Source organism: Lineus longissimus, chromosome 19, assembly GCF_910592395.1.
Source record: "Lineus longissimus chromosome 19, tnLinLong1.2, whole genome shotgun sequence".
Classification (NCBI taxonomy): Eukaryota; Metazoa; Nemertea; class Pilidiophora; order Heteronemertea; family Lineidae; genus Lineus; species Lineus longissimus.
The window spans coordinates 6,734,946-6,758,225 of NC_088326.1; the positions used below are offsets into that span (position 1 = coordinate 6,734,946).

Sequence of the window (23,280 nt, forward strand, 5' to 3'; positions counted from 1 at the left end):
TTCACATAGAGTTTTTGAATCATATCCTTTGCTACCGGATCATGGTGTTTTGACAGATGTTCATCCAGTACGATGGCGAGAGAAAAGGGGCTGGACACATTTCCGAAGATCACCATGTTACAGTGATATGGGACCACCGGTTTGGTGGGATCATTATCCTTGTACCAAAGGAAGCGGACCTATTTGCATTCCGATTCCAGTAATTTTACCGAGAGAAAAGCGCGTGCGATATATGCAACTAGCCCTATTTTTCCCGTCCTAAACAGTGCCAATAATTTTGGGAGGTCATTCATCATGTTGGGGCCTTCGTAAAGGCATGAATTTAGAGAGGGTTCGCCACAGCTGGCGTCAAACACAATCCTGAGGGGAGTCGTTTCACTCTCCTTTAGAATGAAGAAATGTGGTAAATAATAACAATCCTTTTCCAGCAGTGCGGTATCGGGGTTCTTGACTTTCTCGATCCACCCTATATCAATGTTTTCCTGCATGACATTCATGTACGCCGGAGTGAGCTTCAGCCTATCCAACCTGGTCGTCACCTGATTGAAGCGGCTCCTACACGTTGCGAGGTTATTGGGAAGTTCGGGGTGATTCTCTTTCCACGGTAAGGGGACCTGGTATTCACCATTCACAAATTGAATGCGATCGACGTAGGCCTGTTTAAGGTGTTCTCATCATAATCGTACTCCTGCTTTGCATTACTGAAGCCGAGCGGTGTGATGTCCACTATGTCACGTAGACGTTCACGGGGAAATACATTTCCAATCATATCCGAATCATCAAAGTGTCCCAAATTTGAGACGATGGCGGTAGTGCTCACATTTGTATGGCAGTGTTGTGCTGGCTTCAATGGACCAGCCGATATTTGAAAATTGAACGACTGGCCCCCCTCCCTCTTGACCATCCTGTTGTCAAGGAAGAGGTAGGCGCTATCACACCCGATCAAACAATCAACTTTAAAAACGTCATCCTTGAAATCATCCGCTAGATTCTCCTGCGCAATGTAATCAAAGTCCAGACATTTTTTCTAGTCTGGACGAACGATGGGCTTCACAATTTCATCACTTATGACACCATCCATGAAGATAGTACCATCCGAGGTTATTATTCCGACGTTTGCGACATTATACACCTTCCGGGTTGTATGACCGCCGAATCTGTTCACGAACATTGTTTTCCGAGAGTGTGGCTTAAGGCCTAATCCATTTGCTAAGGACTTTATGATGTAGGACTGCATGCTGCCCCTATCCACTAGGACAGATGCTCTCCGGTTATTTCCATGATTGTCCTCCATCTGGACCTGTCCCGTTTCAAGAAGTACAGGGTTGCAATAATCCGACTTGGATTCCACAGGTTGACACATCAATGTGGTGTCCCGATCAGTGATAGCCGTCATTCCCGTCGGCGGCTGTAGCATGTACCGGTTGGGCTGGCCCAGCCGGCGAATTCGAACTGAGTGTTTGGAAACTCTCATGCAGGGCAGTGTGATGACGATTGTTCTTCCATATTTTGCATGCGTACCAATCCTTCTGTCCTTGTTGGCATGAGTTTCTGTCGTGTCTTTTGAGATGAACAAAACATAAGCGTTGCGCCTTTGCCCGATCCATACGTTGCTTTGGATCAAGGGCGGAGCGAATGGTAATGTGTTCACCATTGCAGAGCGAACACCGTTTGACCCTTTGGGGTCTCACACTGGCAACAAACGATTCTGTGGTAGAATGGGTCGGCGGCGTCGTGTCCCGGGGTGAAGAGTGAGATTGTGACTCATGTCTTTCACCAATATTTTCCAAATGTTCCTGAAATGATTTTGATGAAAAGTCTCAGACAGAAGTGTTCTCCTTGTCCGCACGTCCCCATTTTTTCCATAAGCTGTTTAGGGATTTTTCTTTCTAGCGCTAGGATGATAAACGAAGCACTGTTTTCAATATCGACTCCCAGGTGTTCAAGGCAACGTAGATCGGCGTTAATCCCGTTGAAGAATTTTGTGAGAGCTGCATGAGTGTAAGCTGGTGATGGAGTGTCCGTAATGCTGTTGACATGCGCTCTGATAATTTTACGTTTCTGACCGAATCTATCTTTCAGAATAGCTATCAAGTTTGGGAGGTTCGTCCCCGAAGCATGAATTCCTCGTACCGCTTCCTGAGCGGTTCCCCTTAGCTGTCCCATTACATAATTAAATTTGGTGATGTCTGAGTATGTGCCGTCGAGTACGTCAGCTTCAATGCAGTCCCAGAAGCTGGTGAATGAGGTGTAATTCCCATCGAATAAAGGAAGCTTTAACTTTGGGAGTTGCGCAGTTTTCAGTGGTGGTGGATCTCGACGGGTGATTGTATCAGGATCCGGCTTGGTGCAGTCCGGTAGAAACTTCTGGATTCGTATGAGTTGTGTCCGGTTTTTTCTTTGACGTTTGGAACTTTCCTCAATGTGCTCAGCGATGTCAGCATCTTCTTTTAGATCACTCAACTTCGTTTCAATCTCATTGTCAATGTTTTCAAGCGTGTGGTATGTCTCCTTGAGTTCTTCATAAAGTCCTTCGAGAATGATGTCATCTGCGCCTTCTGTATCTGCGACAGAGTTGTCGAAGGTGCGCTGTCTTGCCTCTCTTTTAGCGATCAGTTGTCGTACATCATCCATTGTTGTGTGACATCACAATCCTGGTCAGGGCACCAGTTGTGGAATTGAGTTGGTATCGTATAGTGGTTTTTGAGTTTTACTTGTGAACAAATGAACTGTACACAAGGAGTTCCATTTGATAACTAACCTTTAGTCATGATTGTAAGATACAAGACAGTGTAGGGCGAAAGTAGACTAAACAAACAGGTCAACACATGTTGCAGCTGACCCAGGGGTCAGCAAGCTGATTCCACGGTGAGAGGAAATGTAACCGATGCTTTGGATAGCAACTGTCCAGGTTATTCAGGGTAACATAATATTTGACAACCTCTGTGACCTTGAAAAGTACGCCACATCAACCTGATTTTTTGTCAACATGTAGAGCTACATAACAGGTGTCTACATACCAAATTTAAGGACTATAGGATGAATAAAGACAAAACGTATATGAAGTGTATACAAATGATAAACGAAATTCAGGAACAATTTGATCTCTGTGATGAATGGCGCCTAAGAAACCCAAATGTTAAACGTTTTACATGGAGGCAGAAAACCCCACCAATATCTAGCCGTCTGGATATGTGGTTAATCAGCAGGGGCTTATGTGACTCAGTTAATGAAATTGACATAATTCCATCAATCAAAAGCGACCACTCTTCAATAGTAATGACCATCAAGTCGAAATCTAAACAAGAAAAAGGTAAAGGTTTGTGGAAACTAAATAACTCATTTCTAGAAGAAGAAGATTATGTTAAGGGGATAAAAAATATTGTCAACACACAAAAAATGGGACCGAAAACTTTGATAAAATAACTTTCTGGGAATATCTTAAATTCAAAATAAGATGTTTCTCTACAGATTATGGTAAAAAAAGGGCAAAAAACAACAGGGACCAATAGAGGGAAATTGAGGGCACTTTGAAAGCACTAGAAGAAAAGCTGGATGCATGTGAGAATGAGGAGAGGGATGAACTGGAAGATAGGAAAATCCAAATTAAAGCCAGACTCCAGGCAATAGATGATGAAAAAACTAGAGGCTTAATTCTGCGCTCCAAATGTGAATGGCATGAACAGGGGGAAAAGAGCAATAAGTATTTTTTGAGACAATGCTCCTGGAAAAAAATTAAATCAAATATGAATAAACTTTTGAGACCAGACAATACCGAAACAACAATCCAAAAAGAAATGACAGAATTAACTAAAAACTATTACCAAACGCTGTATTCAAAACAGAACACCAGTGCCATAAAGGAAAAATCAAATTATTTACAAAACATAATGATGCCAGTCATATCCGAAAAAGATAAACTTGCCTGCGAAGGAGAAATTACTATAGAAGAACTGACAAAAGTATCAAAAACATTTCAGAAAAACAAAACCCCTGGTAATGATGGTTTAACTGTTGAATTTTATCAGAAATTCTGGGGAATATTACAAAAACCCTTACAAGATTGTCTAAACTCTGGTTACACCAAAGGCAAGCTCTCTCCATCACAACGACAAGCCGTAATAACCCTCCTGGACAAAGGTAAAGACAGAAGACTATTAAAAAATTGGCGACCAATATCACTATTAAATGTTGACTACAAACTAGGGACAAAAGCAATAGCAGAAAGACTAAAAAGTATTTTACCAAGTATCATTCACCAAAATCAAGTTGGCTATGTCAAAGGAAGAAATATTAGTGACATTATCAGGACAGTTGATGATATATATTTTTATACAAAACAAAAAAACATCCCTGGAATAATAATCAACATAGATTTCGAAAAAATTTCGACTCTGTAGACTGGGAATTTTTGAAACTGACCCTCGGTAGACTCAACTTTAGGGAATCCTTTATCAAATGGGTAGAAACATTCTACCGTGATATATCGAGTTGTGTTATAAATAATGGCAAAACATCGTCATATTTTGAATTGGGTCGTGAAGTAAGACAAGGTGATCCACTCTCTCCTTATCTATTTCTATTAGTAGCTGAAGTTTTAGCATGTTCCATAAGACAAAATGATGAGATAAAAGGCATTACACTGGGAAATCATGAGTTGAAAATTTTACAATTTGCTGATGACACTACTGGTTTATTAGCTGATGAGAAATCAGCAAAAGCTTATCTTAAGACTGTGACACAATTTGGAAATTTTTCAGGGTTGAAGCTAAACAAATTAAAAACAGAAGCTGCATGGTTAGGTGCCTTTAGGAATAGAAAGGACAAACTTTTAGGAATAGCGTGGCCGAGCCAACCACTCAGGTTCCTCAGTGTCTTTATATCATATGATGAAGAAGAATGTATAAATCTCAATTTCGGGGACCATCTAGAAAAGTGTAAAAAAAATTCTGAATAATTGGAAAAGTAGAAATTTGACCCTAATTGGAAAAGCTCAAATTATCAAAACATTTATAATCGCTCAGTACCTGTATACCTTAAGTGCGATACATATGCCGGAGGGACAAATTTCAAAGTTAGAGAAAGTTATTTCTAATTTTATATGGTCTGGTGGAAAACCGAAATTAAAAAGCTCACTTATAAAGCAGCCGCTCGACAAAGGTGGTTTGAATATTCCAGACATAAGATGCATGATCGAAACAAATCGAATCAAATGGGTTAAAAAAATACATATACCTTGAAGACCATGTATGGAAAAAGTGTTTCTCAACTTTCCTCATTGACTGTGGATTACAAATAAATAAACTCTTATTTGCAAATTACTCTATAAAATCATTGAAAGAATATCAAATCGAGAATAAAGTGCCAAAATTTTACATTGAACTGTTGAAAAGCTGGTCTGAAGTTGGACAATCAGCCACAAAAAAATCTTACATATGGTACAATAAGGATATACAAATCGGACATAAACCAATTTACTATAAACCCTTCAGTGAGCAGGGGATAAACACTATCCATGATCTCTCTGATGGTATTGGGGTAAGAAATTTTAATGAACTAGGTTTGCATCAAAAAGAGTGGTTCAGCTGGTACGGAATTGTCCAAGCTATCAAAAACAAGCAAGAGCTATTCAACCTATTTAAAGAAGAACAAAATAATTTGAACAACGCAGAGATCTATACAGTAGGAATCAAACCATTAAAAAAATCCCTCACACGTTATATCTATTGTCAATTCTTGGATAAAAGCCATAAAGAGTGTCCAAAAGTGAGAACGGTGAAGTATGTAAAAATTCCTGATGGAGAAACTATTGAAGACATATTTAGAAGGTGCCATAGATACTCACTAGGAACAGCGACAAGAAACTTTCAATACAAATTTTTAAACAATATTTTGGTTAATAACTTCTGGCTAACGAAATGGAAAATTCAAGAAAATCACCTATGTACATTTTGTAATATCTATGAGGAAAATATATATCATCTGTATTGGAAATGTGAAATAATCAAAAGGTTCTGGAATGATTTTATGACCTGCATTAACCTTTTTTTGCACACTAAAATTAATGCTCCAACAGTATTTCATGGAACTGATAACCACCTCTCGCACACTTTGATAATGTTGGCAAAACGATTTATACATCAGTGTAGAAACAAAAAGGTGGCACCAGACCTAAAGGCATATAAATATGAAATTAAATACATAAGGCAACTGGAACAAGAAATAGCTTATAAAAATAAAAACATTGAAAAATTTTCTGAAAAATGGGACCCAACATTCGATTTCCTTTAAAACTTGGACTGATAAATATGGACAGGACAGCCAGTTTTGAGTGGGACAGACTGAAAGATGGTGTTATTGGTGGTAGTGGGTGGGTGTGTGTGTGGGTGGGTGGGGGTAATAGGGCAGGGCAGGATTGTAAAATAAATAAAAACAGCTCTTGTATCATTGTATTGTTATACCTGTATATGTATGTTCTGTTGTTAATAAAGAGTAAAATATTAAAAAAAAGACAAAACGTGCCACTATCGGTCAAATTTTAGAGTTTGACCTCTGTGACATTGACAAGTTGGTCAAATCAAAAACCCGTATGATATGTGATGTATCCTTGCTAGGGGTACCCACCATAAAATTTTTAGCAAAAACAAATCAGTAATAAACGATTTATCGCACTTTTTAAGGCTTTGGTTTTAGCCCCCTGATGGCCAGGTGAAGAATCAGACTGGACCGAAATTCGCTGCCAGAGGTCATGTGACCTAGGTCATAATGTGTACAAAGATTTTTTAGGTTCATAGCACAAGCGGTTAAGAAACGTGCCACACAGGATGCGGACGACGACGGACACAGGGCTATCGTATAGACTCCCCTGACGGTGAGCCAAAAAGGGACTTATTCACCAAAAAGGGCCCAGGGGGTGTCGGCCAGCAAAACCAACCCTCACAACTACAAACATTGACCAATACGCACTGTAGTACTCTGAATTGAAAGTAGAGATGATATACTGTCAAATAAAGTCATAAACTAACCCCTATTCCCTATAATGGACTTCATAATTCATGTTTCCCTAGCATTCTCCATAGCTGGCCTGGTCCCTCCATCAGAAACCCTACAAAAACCCCTCAAAATACATCGAAAAGACGAAATCAAACAGACAATGGCGAAAAAACATGCGAATTGGTCATTCTTAACGGCTGCATGGTGATAACTGATGACATTGTTTAGGTGCCCCCGTATGGGTTAAGCTTCTGTTTAACACAGCATCAGCAATGAAAAGGCCAAGGACCATTGTACTCACCGTATAGATATTTGGTGATTAAGAATTCATGCTGGTTAAGAAACATGCTATAATATAAAGCCAAATAGAAATTTTATGCAATTTAACTTCTGTGACCTTGAAAAGTAGATCAAATTAGAAACCTAAGTGACATATAATACGTATATCAGATTGGTGGCAAGCGAGCAAGTAGTAGAGCAATAAACGCATTCTAAAATTTTTCAGATCTGGCCCCCTGCTGGTCAAGCAGTGAATCAGATCGAACCAAATGTCAGCATCTGAGAACACCTTACTATAGGGTACCGTATAATGTGTACCAAATGTGAGACCAATTGTCACAGCTGTTAAGAAAAGTGCCATACTAAAGCCTAACGACAAATTTACACCATTTGATCTCTTGAGACCAAGAAAAGTAGGTGGAATCAAAATACGTTTGTAATGTATCCTTGCTTGGAGTACCTACCATAAAAATATTATTGAGTCACTAATAATTAATATTATTAAGCCACTAATAAGCGAGAATCTGCACTTTTTACCTTTTCACTTTTTGCCCCCTGGTGGCCAAGTAGAGAATCTGATCAAACCAAAATTCGGTGTCAGAGGTTATCTGACGTAGGGCACCAAGTTTCCAGTTCATAAAACGTGCCATAGTTACACTCAAATGACTAATTTACGCTATTTGACCTCTGTGACCTTGAAAAGTAGGTCAAATCAAACCCCGCAAAAAATGTGATGTACCTTACCTACCATAAAAATACTATCGAAAACAAGTCACCGATAAGCATGATATTGCACTTTTACCTTTTCAGTTTTGGACCCCAGGTGGCCAAGTCAAGAATCAGATTGGACCTGGTTATCTGACAGAGGGAGTCATGGGTACCAAATTTCAAGTTCATAGCTTTAGCGGTTAAGAAATGTGCCATAGTTACACTCAAATGACCAATTTACGCAATTTGACCTCTATAACATTGAATTTAGGTAAAATCAAAAACCCTAATGATTAGTGATGTATCCTTGCTAGGAGTACCTACCATAAATTTTATCGAAAACGAGTCATCGGTAAGAGAGATATCACACTTTTTAGGCTTTCCTTTTGGCCCCCTGATGGCTCAGTCAAGAATAAGATTGGACAGAAATCCAGTGTTGGAGGTCACCTGACCTGGGTCCTGTGTACAAAGTTTCAAGTTCATAACCCTAGCAGTTAAAGAAACATGCAACTGTTTTTGAAACAGGAGAGCGACGACGACGACGGGCACTGCGGTATTGTATAGACTCCCCTATGGTGAGCAAAAAATCATGAAAAAAGAAAACTTTCACAAAGATTTCACAGTTCAAAGTGTGCAAAACATGCTTTCACCATGGATTGATGCAAGAGACAAGCTGACATGATTGCACGCCAGGTAAGTGAGGTAAAACACAGGATGACCATCATGAAACCAATGATCATTATCCCATACCTGTCATGTGTCGCATACAGCACAAAATACTCCGAACTTTGACCCCGAAGTCTTTCTCTCCTCTCGTGAATCCCTCGTTTACGAGTCTAACGACCTCCTCGGAGTTGAGTGCATTTTTCTCCGTCTCCCCAGACTCTCGCAATAAGTGTGGGCTGTAGCGAGCCTCCACATACAGCAACCCCTGGTGTGAACAATCTTCACAGAATTCATACGCTATTCTCTGAATTGCCTCTGGATCACCCCTGAAGAGAAAACAAATATTAACACCCTACAAATATCACCATATTCAGATACAGCAGCAGGAAACAATGGAACCGTTACATTATGACTCCAGTCGGCCAAAACAATGACCATGTCTTCTTGCATACCAACGTGATACGGAAATTTATCATATTGCTGGACCGCACGCTATACAATGGATAAATTGTCAGAAGTGTTCAAATATAGTTGCATTGCCTTGTCTGAAATTGGTTTTTACACTTCAACCTTTGGTATGATTTTCGGTCACTGTTTTGTCCTGTATGTAATTAAGAGACGAATTTTCCCAAAGCCTCGATGAAGTCTAAGCAAATGATAATTCATAAAATTACATTTTCAGCACACTTTTTGGTCAATGATGGAGGCCACTGTTTACGGCAGTACTGTTTGGTCTAAAACAAATATTCATGAAAAAAGTTTGAAACAACTTGAGCTAGCCATTCCTTCGGTAAAAAAATTTAGACAACTGTGAGAATGAAATGTGCTGGGAACATTGTGCTCACCTGGGAATCATTTAGTTGCATACGGAATGACATAATATGAAGGTTAAATTTACTTTTAGATAGGACAAAATGTGGCACTGTCAATGACAATTTTAGAGTTTGACATCTGTGAACTTGATAAATTGGTCACAATTGACCTAAATTGGATCAAGTTGTACAGATGCCCAACAGGTGTTTCCATATAAAATTTGAAGAATCTCAGACAAATAGAAGTAAAACGTATCAACTTCAGTGTAATTTTAGAGTTTGACCTTCCTGACCTTGGAAACTATGTCAAGGTCAAAATGTTATACGCTCTATGTCAATCATGATCATATCGATCAATGATGCACCTTTGAGGATCACACATTGAAGGTTTCTTGATATAACTGACATTGAGTTTTATGACCTGACCTACTTTCACCTGAAAAGAAGGTCGCATTGACCTAAGTTATTGTTAATATGTACAGATGCCCAATAGGTGTATAGATATCAAATTTTAAGAGTCTTGGACAATTAATGACAAAAAGAGCTGCCTTCGCTGAAATATTGACCACTGCGACCTGCAAAAGAAGGTCAAATCGAAATCATGTATATCAATGTCCTGTAGTCTCATCAGAAGTATTGACCATTAAAATTTTCATTGTTCTAGCTATCAACGTTCATGAGATATTGACAAAATAAGGTTTTCAAAGATGGCCGCCAGGAGCCAAGAAAGTAGGTGTAATGGCTATGATTTTTTTGTGTCAAGTCATGTTGTCATAAGACATCCACACACCAAGTTTCAACTTTCTAGACTCAAGAGTGAGCAAACGTGCCCTGTTGCTGGCTGTGGGTGAGGTGCACAGCAAGTCATGCCCTTCTCAAATATCAATTCAACAGCACTTGGTCGCACCCTCTCTAAACATGCCAAACATACCAGATAATTATAGTCATATTCTAATAGTATAGCTAGCATCACTCTCGAATAGTTTTGACCATTCAGATAAAAGTAAGCCCCACTGTACACAACTGGTATCAACTGTCAGCATGAGATAGTGCCAGTTGAAAAAAAAATGCTGCAGCAAAACTTCACATACTAATACAGCGAGTACCAGAACTAAGTATGGTTTATTTGCTGTACAGTCCGAGTAGGAACCAAAAACGATCCGAGGACCGTATTGACTGTGCGCATACCGCACGGTCCGAGAGAAACCAGCACGTGACCCGAAGAAATTCAAAGTACTGTCCGATAAAATATATAGTACAAGCCGATAGAAATCGGAGTACGATTCGGTCTTGCCTGAGTATCATCTGAATACGGCACGATGCGACAAAACGATATGATACTAGCCAGCACAGGCTGACCCACCACGTTGTTGATTTACACTGCCATTTTTCTCGCTAAATGGCAACTTGGTTAATGCTAAGCGTATTACCGGATCAGTCTCAATCTCAACTGATTGACTCGCCTGGTTTAAATAGAATATCTATGACGTAGGTGAGAGAAATTCCTAACATCATTACGCAAAAAAAACACCTTAAATTAGCCATGTGCTCGATGTTAATTGACGTCACCCATATTGACCAATCACTGCCCGGCTGACGAGCTTGCGCTTGTCGCGAGTGGGACATACTTCGATTGTAAACATGTCATAACTCCATATGTGTCAAAAGTGATAATCATTGGCTAAGGCTAGAATATAAATGCTAATATTTACAGATAAGTTAGAAGCTTGATAAAACGTACGCATTTTGCCATGTTCATGACCGCCAGACCCCGTTAGCGAAAGATGAGCAAAATAGGTGGAATGCCTCTCAGCTGGATGTTTATAATAGGTCAGATAAGCTGATTGATTGCACTCCAAGGCCTTCCTCCTAGACATCTGCTATTGCACTACAGACACCACCTGCTGTGTTAGGTTTACCTGTCTTACTGGGTTCATTACACTTGGTGCAATATGGGTATGTGGATTAGATCGAATGCACTCAATGTGTTGCTGAATTCGTGCCATGAATTGTTATATAATGTTATATAATGATGAGTCATGGATTGGCCAAGGAACAGTTGCTTCAATGATTGTGATGCAGAGAAGCAGTGTATGCTTCTGCATTGGTTTCTATCTGATGTCCATGAAATTTTCGTTCAAAGTCACTCTACAAACCCTTGGCAGATTTGAAGCAATATTCCTGTTTGTCACTGTTACAATACACCTTGGGATTTCACCCCAGACTGACCATAAAATTCCTAGGCCAAGGTCTGCATGGTCTGTGTGTAAACAGAACAGGTAAAGATGAAACAGCATGCTTCATGCTAAACTGGACATTGCAGGATAGGCAGTATATCCACACCTGATGCATTGCAATTTTTTTAGCTTAAGTTGAAATTGGACGGATAGTTCTGACCAGCCTACAGGGAGTCTGTGTCAGTAAGTAGGCCACGCAATAGCATACATTATATAGGTCGCAGGGATGTGTACTATTTTCAAGTTAGGTCGAGATAGAGGCAAAGCTCCTCTCCTAATGGTGTGTTCACACTGGATGCGAATTGAAACCGTATTCCGTAGAGCGCTCTCCGGAATACGAATTGGTTAATCCAGTTTCAGAACGGTCGCGTCACACTGGCCCGAATACGCATTCAAATCGGTTTAAAACGCGCCACACTAATGCGTACTAACGACGCGCCATCTATTATCATTATTATTATTATTTATTAACCTCCCATATGGGAGAATAAAATTTACAAGTACAAAACATATAAGTATATAATATCACAGTATCACACAGTCATTATTAACAAGTTAAAATCGCGAAAGGTGCTTGACCATTTCCATCTCCCGGCCATGCCTATTGCCAAAGTTCGGGTCAAAGAGGAGTGTCCTCAGCGAGTCAACACCACCGTCGCTAAATGCGGAGAATCCCGGCCTCGCCCTCGAAAACGAGGCCAAAACCGGGGAAAACCCCGCCGCAACGATGTTGTTGACCAGCGTACCTTTGACCAACGAACCGGCGGCAACATACCTTGCCAGGAAATGAAAATGCAAGTCACGTGCAAGGGAGTTGATTTTTCCCTATTCTATGGCAAAACAAAAACGATTTGAGTTAATGAATTTAAATACATCAGTTAACTGGTTCGGAGCACTAGTTCCCGCGGTCAAAGGTCACTTTCCATGCGCCGGGCGCATGCGCAGTGCGATCGAAAACCTTAATTCGTATCAAGCGCGTCACACTTGAAATTTCAATACGGTTTCGTTGATTCGGATTAGCTGATTCGCATTCAATTCGGTTTAAGAACCGTGTTGGTTAAAGCGGATTGAGATCGGTATGAACCGAATTGAGTGTGACGCCCCAATACGTATCAACGTTTTAATTCGAATTCAATTCGTGTTAAAACCCCAGTGTGACCACGGCATTAGAGTATAAGGGTGGGGGTGGTCAAATTCGGATGGATAACAGTGAGCCCAGGGTAATCTAGTTGTACCCCATTCTGTCCCACCGCTTTGCACACGATCGCTATTCGCAGGGCGGAACAATATATTGTTTAAAGCCTTCAAGGCCCCTACATCATTATTGTTTACAGGCCTAACGTAAAAAGCAAGGTACATGTTTTAACCAGTCTGATGAAAAACTATGAAAAAAAAAAATGTTTTTTTCACATAGGCCTACTATAAACAAACAGTCCGAAAAAGCAGTTACATCCTGCACCATGATCAACTACAATATTGCAATATAGAAACAAGCATCCGACAGGACCAATCAGGTCTTCATCTGAAGCATTGCCATTAGGCCTACATTGAGTACACTCTGATTTTGTCAGATGATGTGCCACTTACAGGCAGGAGTAACGATAACAAATTCTGTAACACCTGCTGTGGTAGGTCAGCCAGACATGCCATAGGAGATTAGGCTAGATTGCGCTAATCTCTGATCACGCCTGATTACCCTAATAACAACATCATCGGGCAATTCAAAGAGAAACTCCAACCTCACGGCCTCAAGGCATTTGCCTTTGCAGCCTGAGGTTCGCTTTTTAACCTTCGCTAACGGGATCTGGCTGTAATGTTGTCAAGAAAGTGAAATATCAACTTTCTCGCAAATTCTTCATGATAAACGAACTTCAATTTCCCGCCAAATTACGTTAGAAAAAATTAACCCATCGAAACTAAGAATGTAATACGGATGATTTGAAGTACGATACGATACGACACGAGCCGATGATGGTGATGGTGATTTAGTTTTTTTGGTCAGGAACTGACAGACAACATGTCAATTATGATCTGAGGTAAATCATGGTACGGTCCGAAATTAAACACGAACCGAAAAAAAATCAAGTACGACCCGACAATTATGACGATACGAGCCAATGGGTGTCGAAACGCGGTTCGTACTGCGATTCATCGGAACAACCTAGGACAGTACAGTGCCAGGACATGACCAGGGTACGATTCGATGGCGGTACGACATAATACTTAGTTCTGGTACTATCTGTACATATCCACCACTTATAATATGTTTTAATTGAAAAAAAAATCGACTGAAAACTACAAGTGATTTACACTTTCAAGTACACTGGTAAGCAAGATCAGCAAGAACAATACAAGCACATTCTCAAAGATTGAGAGCCCCAAAGAGCTGGAATGCAGTAACAGAGATATAGAACTTCAAATATAACTTTAAGAAAGCAACAAATAGGAAATATCCACAAACATGCCCAAACAAGCGGAGACACATAATTTGGGACCGAGCAATAAGGCAAAGCCTGATACTGGATGCACTCCCCACGGAAACTTTGGACTCTACGAACCCCTAGTCGCCGTTGGGATTTCCAGGCATCTGGCACCTGAATTCAACACTCCTCCTGTAACCATTTTTTGGGAGAAAGTAATTATACTGGGGCATTTCACCCTCAGGCAGATACCCTGCTGCACAGGAAAGTTTTAAAACAGAAGTTTACGGACACTTTCAGGACAACACCTGTTCGCTGAAATTTGTAAATTTTGTAAATCTATTTATAGTTTATAATTCTAACATACTGAGGGGATTCTTACAGGCAACTTGATGACTATCTTGTATTTTTAGTTTTGATCCTTGTGTAAAGGCGAACAGACTACCATCTATCTAAAGTGTTTTAATTGATACCATCCCTTCAGGTAACTTCCATGGCAGTGTGTCTGGTCCACAATTTTTTCTTTGCAAAGTAGTTTGATACTGGGGAGGTACTCTGCCAAGTGTTGGCCGCTGAGGGAGACTGCTCTATTCTTACCAAGCAATTTGTTTATCTTGGCCCGTTGTTGACAGGTGTGTTGGTATCTAAACTGAGTTGGTCAATGGTAATGACCTCAAAATAGGGCCATTTCTGGTGTTTTGAGTGATACCAGATTGCATTCCTGTGTCTGAAGATACTGTGTAGTGGGCTTTTGTCAGTAGTATCCTGTATACTGAATAGAAGAAGAGCTCTGGCAGATACTTGTAACATATCTACAGCGGAAACCTTCAAACTCATAGAGCTGGTACAGGATCGACCAGGGATATGGGATGTCACGTCTAAAGAATACAAGAACAAGCATATCAAATCCCTAAATAAAATCGAAATTGCCCGTCTCTTCCTCTGGACAAGCACTGTCAGCATATCAACAGTAGCCATCTTTGTATTTTCCATCCAGAATCATCAAGGTCAAGGGGATTTTATTCTTGGGTAGCCCACCGCAGATGCATGGATTCAATTAAAAAAGAGAGTTAGGCCCATATTCATAAACGATGTTTTTCAGTTAAACACTGTTGTCTTGTTTAAACAGTGTTTAAACAGGTGATAATCGGGCACACAAATTAGACAGCATTTCATAAAGGGTGATTAGCTTGTCCCATGTTTAGGCGGTTGCTAAACAAGATCGCCTGTTTAAGGATGACAAAAGAAATTTTAAAAGTCGAAAGGGGCTTGTTTAACTGCTGATCAGTCGGTCATTTCTCTTCTGGCGAGCGTCGAGAGTACAATGGATGCGCTAGTTGCGGTCGAATTTGCTGCGGAAGAAGCCGCAGAGGCTGGGCAGGAAGTGCCGCCTGGCGTTTTACGTGGACCGTAGTAACCCTCTTGAAGAGTACACTGATCGGGCATTTATAAGGCGATACAGAATATCAAAGTATTCATTCCGTTATGTTCTTGACCTAACTGGACCCCAGATAGAGCATCCCACGAGAAGGAATCGAGCCCTTCTTCCGATAGAGCAACTTGCTGTTGCACTCCGGTTTTATCCTTTTGGTTGTATTCAAATCGAATTTGGGGATTCAAGTGGTGTCTCGCAAGCTACGTGTTGTCGCGTGGTGCGTCGTGTTTCCGCAGCGATCTGTGGAGGGAAGGAACGCTTCATCCGGTTGAGTGGAATCCTACTCGGGGATCCAGCCTATACTTGCCGACCCTATATGATGACACAGATTCGTAATCCAAGAACACCGGCGGAAACGAGATATAACACTGCGCAAAGGAGGACAAGAGGTCTGATAGAAAGAGCGTATGGCATATTGAAGAAACGATTCCACTCTGTTGGCGACCGCAATTCCCTCCGATGTCAGGTAAGTTTATGAACATCTCAATATCATGTTTTAACTTTAAAATTGTCGATCTCTCCAGCCTTTAAGCACAGGCAATAACAAACTCCGGGAGTATATTTATCATACACGTTTTATTCAGCTGCAGGGTAGTAAGGCTATTATTGTAGCCACGGCTTGTCTTCACAACCTTGCCATTCAACGAAATGATGCCATCCTGCTGCAAGATGACGACCCCCGCCCAATACGGTACGAACAGCCAGAATTGGCGGCTCATCACGTTGAGGCGCATATGCGAGGCAATCTCTTCAGAGACAGATTCATAAGAGAACACTTCCAGTGGGTATCAAGATTTATTTATTCAAAAAAATCTTTACACTGACTACAGGTTGATACAAAGCTTCTTAGGTTTTTCTATGTAAAATTCAGCCTTGTCATCAAATGCGGTCTTCTTCGATTTCGCGGTGACCTGCTCTAACATAGCGGCTTTCTTTTGTTCTACAGCAGCTTCCTTCTTTACCATAGCAGCTTCTTGTTCATATTGAATCAGTATCATCTTTGCCTCGTGTTCCTCTTTCAGGTAGCCAAGTGCAGTGTCGGCCTTGGATAGCACCGGTGAGGTGCTGCGAGAGTCAGCAGACGAGACAGCTGAAGGTTTCGATTGCCTGAAAGATGAATGTGGATGAGTAGGAGATTGCATGTAGCATCTTCTGTTCCGGTTTCGAGATGTCGAAAGTTCTAATTTCGTTTGTTTTAACTGTTATTATAGGCCTATGTACATTACCCCACAGGAAGAAAATGTGTACGTACGTCTTAGGTTTGTCACTCTTCGATGTACATTTGCCTTTTCCCATGTTCATTGAAGTACTGGTACTACCAGGTATGACAGGTTCCTTCCTAGTTTCTTTCGATGTGGAAGGAAATGACCAGACCAGTGCCTTCCTGCAAATAGAGAAGATACATGTAAAGCAAAGCATCAGATTTTCAATAAATGAAAATTTCAATATAACAGTATCACATTCTTCCTCTTCATTTTTAGAGGCCTTTGTTATGTTTGTTGACCTCTGTGGCAATGGTACATGATTTCCAATCGTAGTTGCGCTGTTACGTACTTGACTTACCTAGCATCGCGAGTTTCAGTGCTCCTACCACCAGTACTCCTAACACTTGATGAACATCCTGTGGTGAACGTTTCGCTCACATCGTATTCAGTGACCTCAGAATCATCTGAAATTTGCTGGTTTGGTTCAGACCCGTCCGCAGGAACACTGTCGTCATCCCACTCATTGTGGATCTGTTTCAACTCCCCGATGATGATATTGAGAATTGCCTGCGTTTCATCTGAAAGATCCTCTGTCACGGCTTCACCTCCTCCTTTCGATGATGTCAATCTTGACGGCCCGAGCTGTATTCTTGGCTTTGGTTTTCATCCGTCGCCATAAATCCTTCAACGGTGTTTTCGCCCTTTCTGGGAAAAGAGCCGCCATCTCCTTCGCGATAGCCTCCCAAGCGGTCTGCTTCTTTTGGTTAGCAATCGTATCGGTTCGTTTGTCTTCTTTCACTTTCATCCTCTTTGATACATTCAATTAATCCCGAACGTTGCTCGAGCGAAAAATTGTCTGCTCGTTTCTTCGACATTTTGGAAATGAGTGACGTGTGTAGAATCTTGAAAGCCTTATGCCACTCCGGTCCACACTGGCCATGCTGGTGAATTGTTCGACCTGTTACGTGTTCAGATTACATGATCCTTCGTTTACCAGATTGAGAAAAACAGGGCCTAATCATTGAGTTAGACACAGACGTATAATCGGCCGATCATCGCCCTTCATGAAATGCGATAAACAGGGGTATTTATGCAGTCATGGACAAACCTGTTTTAAACACTGTTTAGAAGATAGACCTGTCTAATACTGTGTTCACACTGGGGTTATAAAGCGAATTGAATCCGCTTTAAACCTTTAATACGTATTGGGTGTTCACACTCAGGTCGGTTTTAACCGTTTTCAAACCGCTTTAACAAATACGGTTCTTTAATGCGCATCAACGAAGTCGCTTTGGTTAATTCGCATTGAAGCCGCTTTGGAATTCGTAGTGTGGCGCGCTTAATGCGCATTAAGCAGTGCGTTCGCACTGAGCATGCCCACAGCATAACTGTGAGTGAGTTCAACCATGTAATTATAGATGGCGCATCGTTAATGCGTATTCAGTGTGACCTGTTTTAAACCGATTTGAATGCGCTTTAAGACCCAAGTGTGACGCGACCGGATTTTACAAACCGCTTTCCGGAGAGCGCTCTCAAGCGGTTTCAATTCGCCTTCAGTGTGAACGTAGTATAAGCTAATCAGTGTATAAACATCCTTTATGAATATGGGCCGTAGATGTTAGTCTGTCTGTGCACTGTTTGGATACTTGACCAACTTGGCCACATCTGCCTTCAATACTTGGTGACCTAGAACTTTAAACAGTGTGTAGTCTGTGTCCGCCTTTATTTCAATAATTTGTTGTCCAAGTACTGACCAAGTAGTTGGTAGAATGTAAGTGCATATTTTAGAAACAAAAATCGTTAAACTGCCATCTTTACCGCAACAATATTTTGTTATTTGTGCATATGTAATAGATACAGCCTTATTACTGTGTCTCATACATTACATGTGATGTTATAGAAAAATTGAAAAAAATTAAGGATGACTTCACTTGCTATTATATTTATAAGCATACTGAGATTTATAACCCACTTGAGAAAGATTGTCTGCTTGAATGGGAAGTTTTACTCCTCACACAGTAAAATTTGAATCACCACTGTGACTGTGCCACTCAGGCTCTTTCGATGTAACACATAGTAATTTTTGTGCCCAGTCATCATGCTCCTTTTGTTTTTTAATTTTTTAAAATGATTTATAAACATTAGCGGTCAGTAAGATTACTGTCATAACTGTACTTACGAAATAACAGGCATGAATATTAAGAAGGGTTCTAGATATTTCTTGAGATTGCCAAGCTCCCTTATCTCGACAGCTGCCTTCAGGTCCTCCAAACTGGCACCAGGAAGCTTGATACCCTTTTTTCTACAACAAGAAGAGTGAAAATTGATATATAGGGTGTAGAAATATTTAGTCTGTTTTAAAGGGAAGCTATGGTAATTATTCCCCATTCGACCAGCAGTTACAACCCTAACATCTACGTAAACTGCGTATAATTAACAACAACTGTGGCGCTTGGTTTTATAAATAAACAAACATTAATGAGTGAAACGGATTATTTTAATTGCTTATTTTTGAATCAAGTATGCCGCCATCTTGGTGGACTTTAATCTGGTCTCTCCTCAAAACGGAGAGCCAATGACGTCATGGATGCAGCCATTGTGATAATCAGCTGTTTGAACAATGGCGAATGCTTGGAATGGCAGATGACAGTTCCTTGATTTCTTCGGGTTCTTCGTCGATGTCCGGCGATGAATCCTTCGATTACAACCGTGCATCAGCAGAAGAACGAGCAGGTCTAGTTCCCTATGCGTTTGAGCCAAGGTACCGGGGCAAAAAAAGGTCTGGAAACTTAGTGGAAACAAGTAGTACTCACCTTGATGAAAAAACCCCCCTGCATCCGTGACGTCATTCGCCCGGGAGATTTGAACAAACATGGCTACCCCCGCAAACTGCTTATTAAATGCAATTTTCTACACTATCCAGGAATATTCATCATATCCTTGGTGTAGAGTATTTGTTTGTCATGTAACTTGGTATGTATTTCATTTTGCTGCATCAATTTATTCCCATAGCTTCCCTTTAAAGGTAATATAATCTTCATAACATGTTTCTTTTTGAAAAATGTATTTCTTTAAAGTAAATATAATATACATTCCCAAGTATGACAAAAGCTGAGCTCTTGCAAATGTTCATGATGTGCATTTTGATTTTTTTGCTGGATATTCACATTAACCCAGTTCACGAATCGAAAGCGATATTTTAAAGGGGCAACTGACCCCCTGAAGCCTTTTCTACACCTCAAAATGCCCAATTCTGCTCCTTAATGCCATGAATTAATGCCTGAAACACTCGAACACTTTCATGTGAAGACAGAGAATCAGACACATACTTCAGATTTGGCCACTGAAATTTCAACTAACTTTGATGGCTTGCCAGGAAAAATTAGGCTAAATAATGAGACAAGATGTCACCAAAATAGCTTAAAAAATTACAAGGTGTAAGGGTGTCCATATAATTACAAGGCCTAACCACTGATCTCCGCACTGTATTGGTTAGGCTTTCATTTAAAACATGATGATGAAAAGATAAATTGACCTAACTGTATTGTATTTTAACTAATCAACGCCAACATATCACTCCTATTTCTTCAGTTTATCATCAAGAAGTTGGTCTTGAAATACATTCTAATGATTTTGGTTTGTCAATTTGGATGCTGTATTTGTTCTAATTTGATATTTCAATATCGATATCAGTGAAATCTCAAATTCAAGATCTCAAATTAATTGCATTTGAGGATGGGGCTCACATTAAGCAGGCTTCAAAGGGTTAACTTCCTAGTGGCTATGAGGCGCCATGTGGGAATTAAATTATTTGAAGAAATTATTTGAAATAAGCAAATATATCGAAATAAATGAGTGAACGAAGTCAAGATTATTTCCAAACCATAAATTTGCTTATTCCAATTGTATTCAAACCATTTACTGTTCCTATCGATATTGTTTCAAACAATGAATTTGCTCTCTTTTGATTATATTTATCCAATAAAACAACGTAACTTTATTGTTTTCAAATAATACATTCTCTGAATATCCGTGGTTTCAAATAATCAAACTGTCTCGAAATGATGGTTTGTTAAATAATCAAAATTAAAAAAAATTAATAGAACCAAATAATTTAATTCCCACATGGCGCCTCATAAGTGGCCGCTTAAGCAGCCTGGCATCGTGAGGGGACCAGGATTTCCAAAGTTTAGTAGCGATTCTTTTGGTTTGCGCAGTTAGATGGTATGTGTATCATAATGAACCAGCGCCTTATACCGGGTTGACGTGAAGCGTTTATTATAGACGGCGTTGTCATACAACGACCTACATCAATGTCGTAAAAGCAATACTACTTGATACTACATTACGGTACATCTCCTTTACTTATCATGTACTCTTTCACAACAGTGCAGATGTAAATTTCAATTCTAAAACCATAATCAAACAATCAAGCGGTGTAAAGTTCAGCAAATTAAAAGTATAGCGTTTGCACCACAGTGGGAAGAGTGTGCGGTTGCACTGTGCAGGATTGCACTGACTGTTCAGTATTATTATTGTCCATGCGGTGTGGCAATCAATGATTTGTCACATTCACAGTATTGTCACTTGATTCTCCTTCCTAGATCGCAAGTCTGAACTGAAAGTTCTCGGATGTTATGAGAAGGCCTATTGCATCTCAGCCTTGAACCAATTCTCAAGCAACACCTGAAATGAATTATGCGCAACCTGTTTTAACACTTTTTCTTTGTCAGTCCAGAAACTGTTCTTTGCATTCCTTTCCCTTCTGATTCGCACAATGTCACTGCTACTAATGGGCTTCAGTTTCTTAGCCCCGCGATCATAACACACTATTTTTGTTTAATGTTCAGAGATTTCATGATCTTACTTGTCTTATACTCGGTTGCATTTGGCAATCTGTCACGCAATTTGATGTTCATCAGAATCTCAGCTGGTGACTTACCACCTGAGAGAGGAGTGTTTCGGTAACTCAACAAAGCCAGATAAGGGTCTTAATCTAACTCCTTACCTTTTCTCAACAACCTTTTCACAATTTGGACTCCTTTCTTGGCTTTTCCATTACTCTCAGAATGTTTTGGACTCGAAACAATGTGCTCAAATCCATATTATCGCGCACAAAGTCCTTGAAAAGCCTACACTTGTGAAATTGCAAACCTGGATCAGTCACTAAGTTCTAGGAATTCCGAATCTTGCCATGATGGATTTCAACTTATCTATAGCGCATTTACTGGTCAGGTTTCTCGATGTCGCAATGTCAGGAACTTGAACCTCATGTGGTTGAAGCAGTTATTTGGACTGCTTGTATCTGTACTTAAGAAACACACTGCATTTATTGCAAAAGTTCTCAATGTCCCTGGTAATGTTAGGCCAACTTGGTGCGCTCTGGCATGACATTTCCTGTCCAAGGTGTCCTTCATGTACTTTTTGCAACATTTCAGGTGGCCGGTACCACTGCTTTGAGAACTTTCAACACCACCCTATCTATGACAGTTAACTCTGATCTTACATGAAAGTATGGTTTCAGCTCACTGTTGTCACGGAGGCGATTAAAAATGGATGGTATGAAAACATCTTTAGCGGTTTCACTCGCTGTTCGTTCCTACATAGAGTCACTGAACAGTTTTGCAGCTTGGATCATGGCAATATGTTACTCAATTCCGTTTTTTTGTTTTACCAGTTTCCATTTAACCTTTTGAGTCCCTAGGCGGGACAGCATCCTGCTTAAGTTACCATTGTATCCGCCTACCATGCCTTGTATGTTCATTATTTTGACAGATGCTTCCGTCTTTTGTTTGAAAAATAAACCAATATACTAGTGTGTCCAGTGGTCATCAATTTCTTGATCCATCAATTTGCACCTGAAAAACATGGCTGCGTCCAGGAAAAAGACGAGGCTGAGACAATACCACCAATGAATATTCATTGGTCCAGACCTATCAATTAGACGCGAGTAGGTTTTTAACTCTCAAGTACATATTTGGAGAGGTACTGAAAAAATATTTGCTGTGGCAAGTCTACAGATATAAAGAAATTATTTTATGAAAAAATTAATTTTGAATTTTGGTAATTTGGCAATAGGGTTTTGAGATTTTGAGATTTTTCTGCCAGTTGGCTGAAAAGAGTGGAAATATCGATGTCTGTCCAATTTGTCGATTATCAAAAAATTTCAGTGTTCAACTACCAGTTTACTTTTCACCATTTACTTGCCCGATTGTCCGGAATAGCATATCAAAATTTCAGATTCACAACCCCATGCAGTGTTTGATGAGTTGCTGTCAAACATTGACAATATAACTGTCAAAAGGCTTAAAAAATCAATGGTGGTCTTGTCTCAGCTGAGACAAGACCACCATTGAATATTCATTGGTTGGAGGTTCCAGACCTATAAATTAAACGCGACTATAGCCGCACTTACACCACCTGAAAATGGACCACCAATCTTGGTTCGGGAACCAATGCCGCACCATCGAAAATCCACCAAGCGCTTACACCAGCGCTGCAGCTAGTTATAAAATCCGGCTACAG

The 23,280-nt window shown here is 40.2% G+C and overlaps 1 protein-coding gene across 2 annotated transcripts in view; it reads right to left on the reverse strand.

Annotated features, from left to right (window-relative positions):
• Positions 1-23,280, reverse strand: part of LOC135502981 (adenosine deaminase-like) — a 110,640-nt gene that overhangs the window by 29,688 nt on the left and 57,672 nt on the right. For both annotated transcript variants that reach the window (XM_064796217.1, XM_064796216.1), the window contains exons 3-4: positions 18,935-19,057; positions 8,731-8,972 (exon numbers count right to left, since the gene is read on the reverse strand). In XM_064796217.1, coding sequence (XP_064652287.1) covers positions 8,731-8,972; positions 18,935-18,948 — 256 coding nt within the window. In that variant the 5' untranslated portion in view covers positions 18,949-19,057. The remainder of the gene's footprint in view (positions 1-8,730; positions 8,973-18,934; positions 19,058-23,280) is intronic.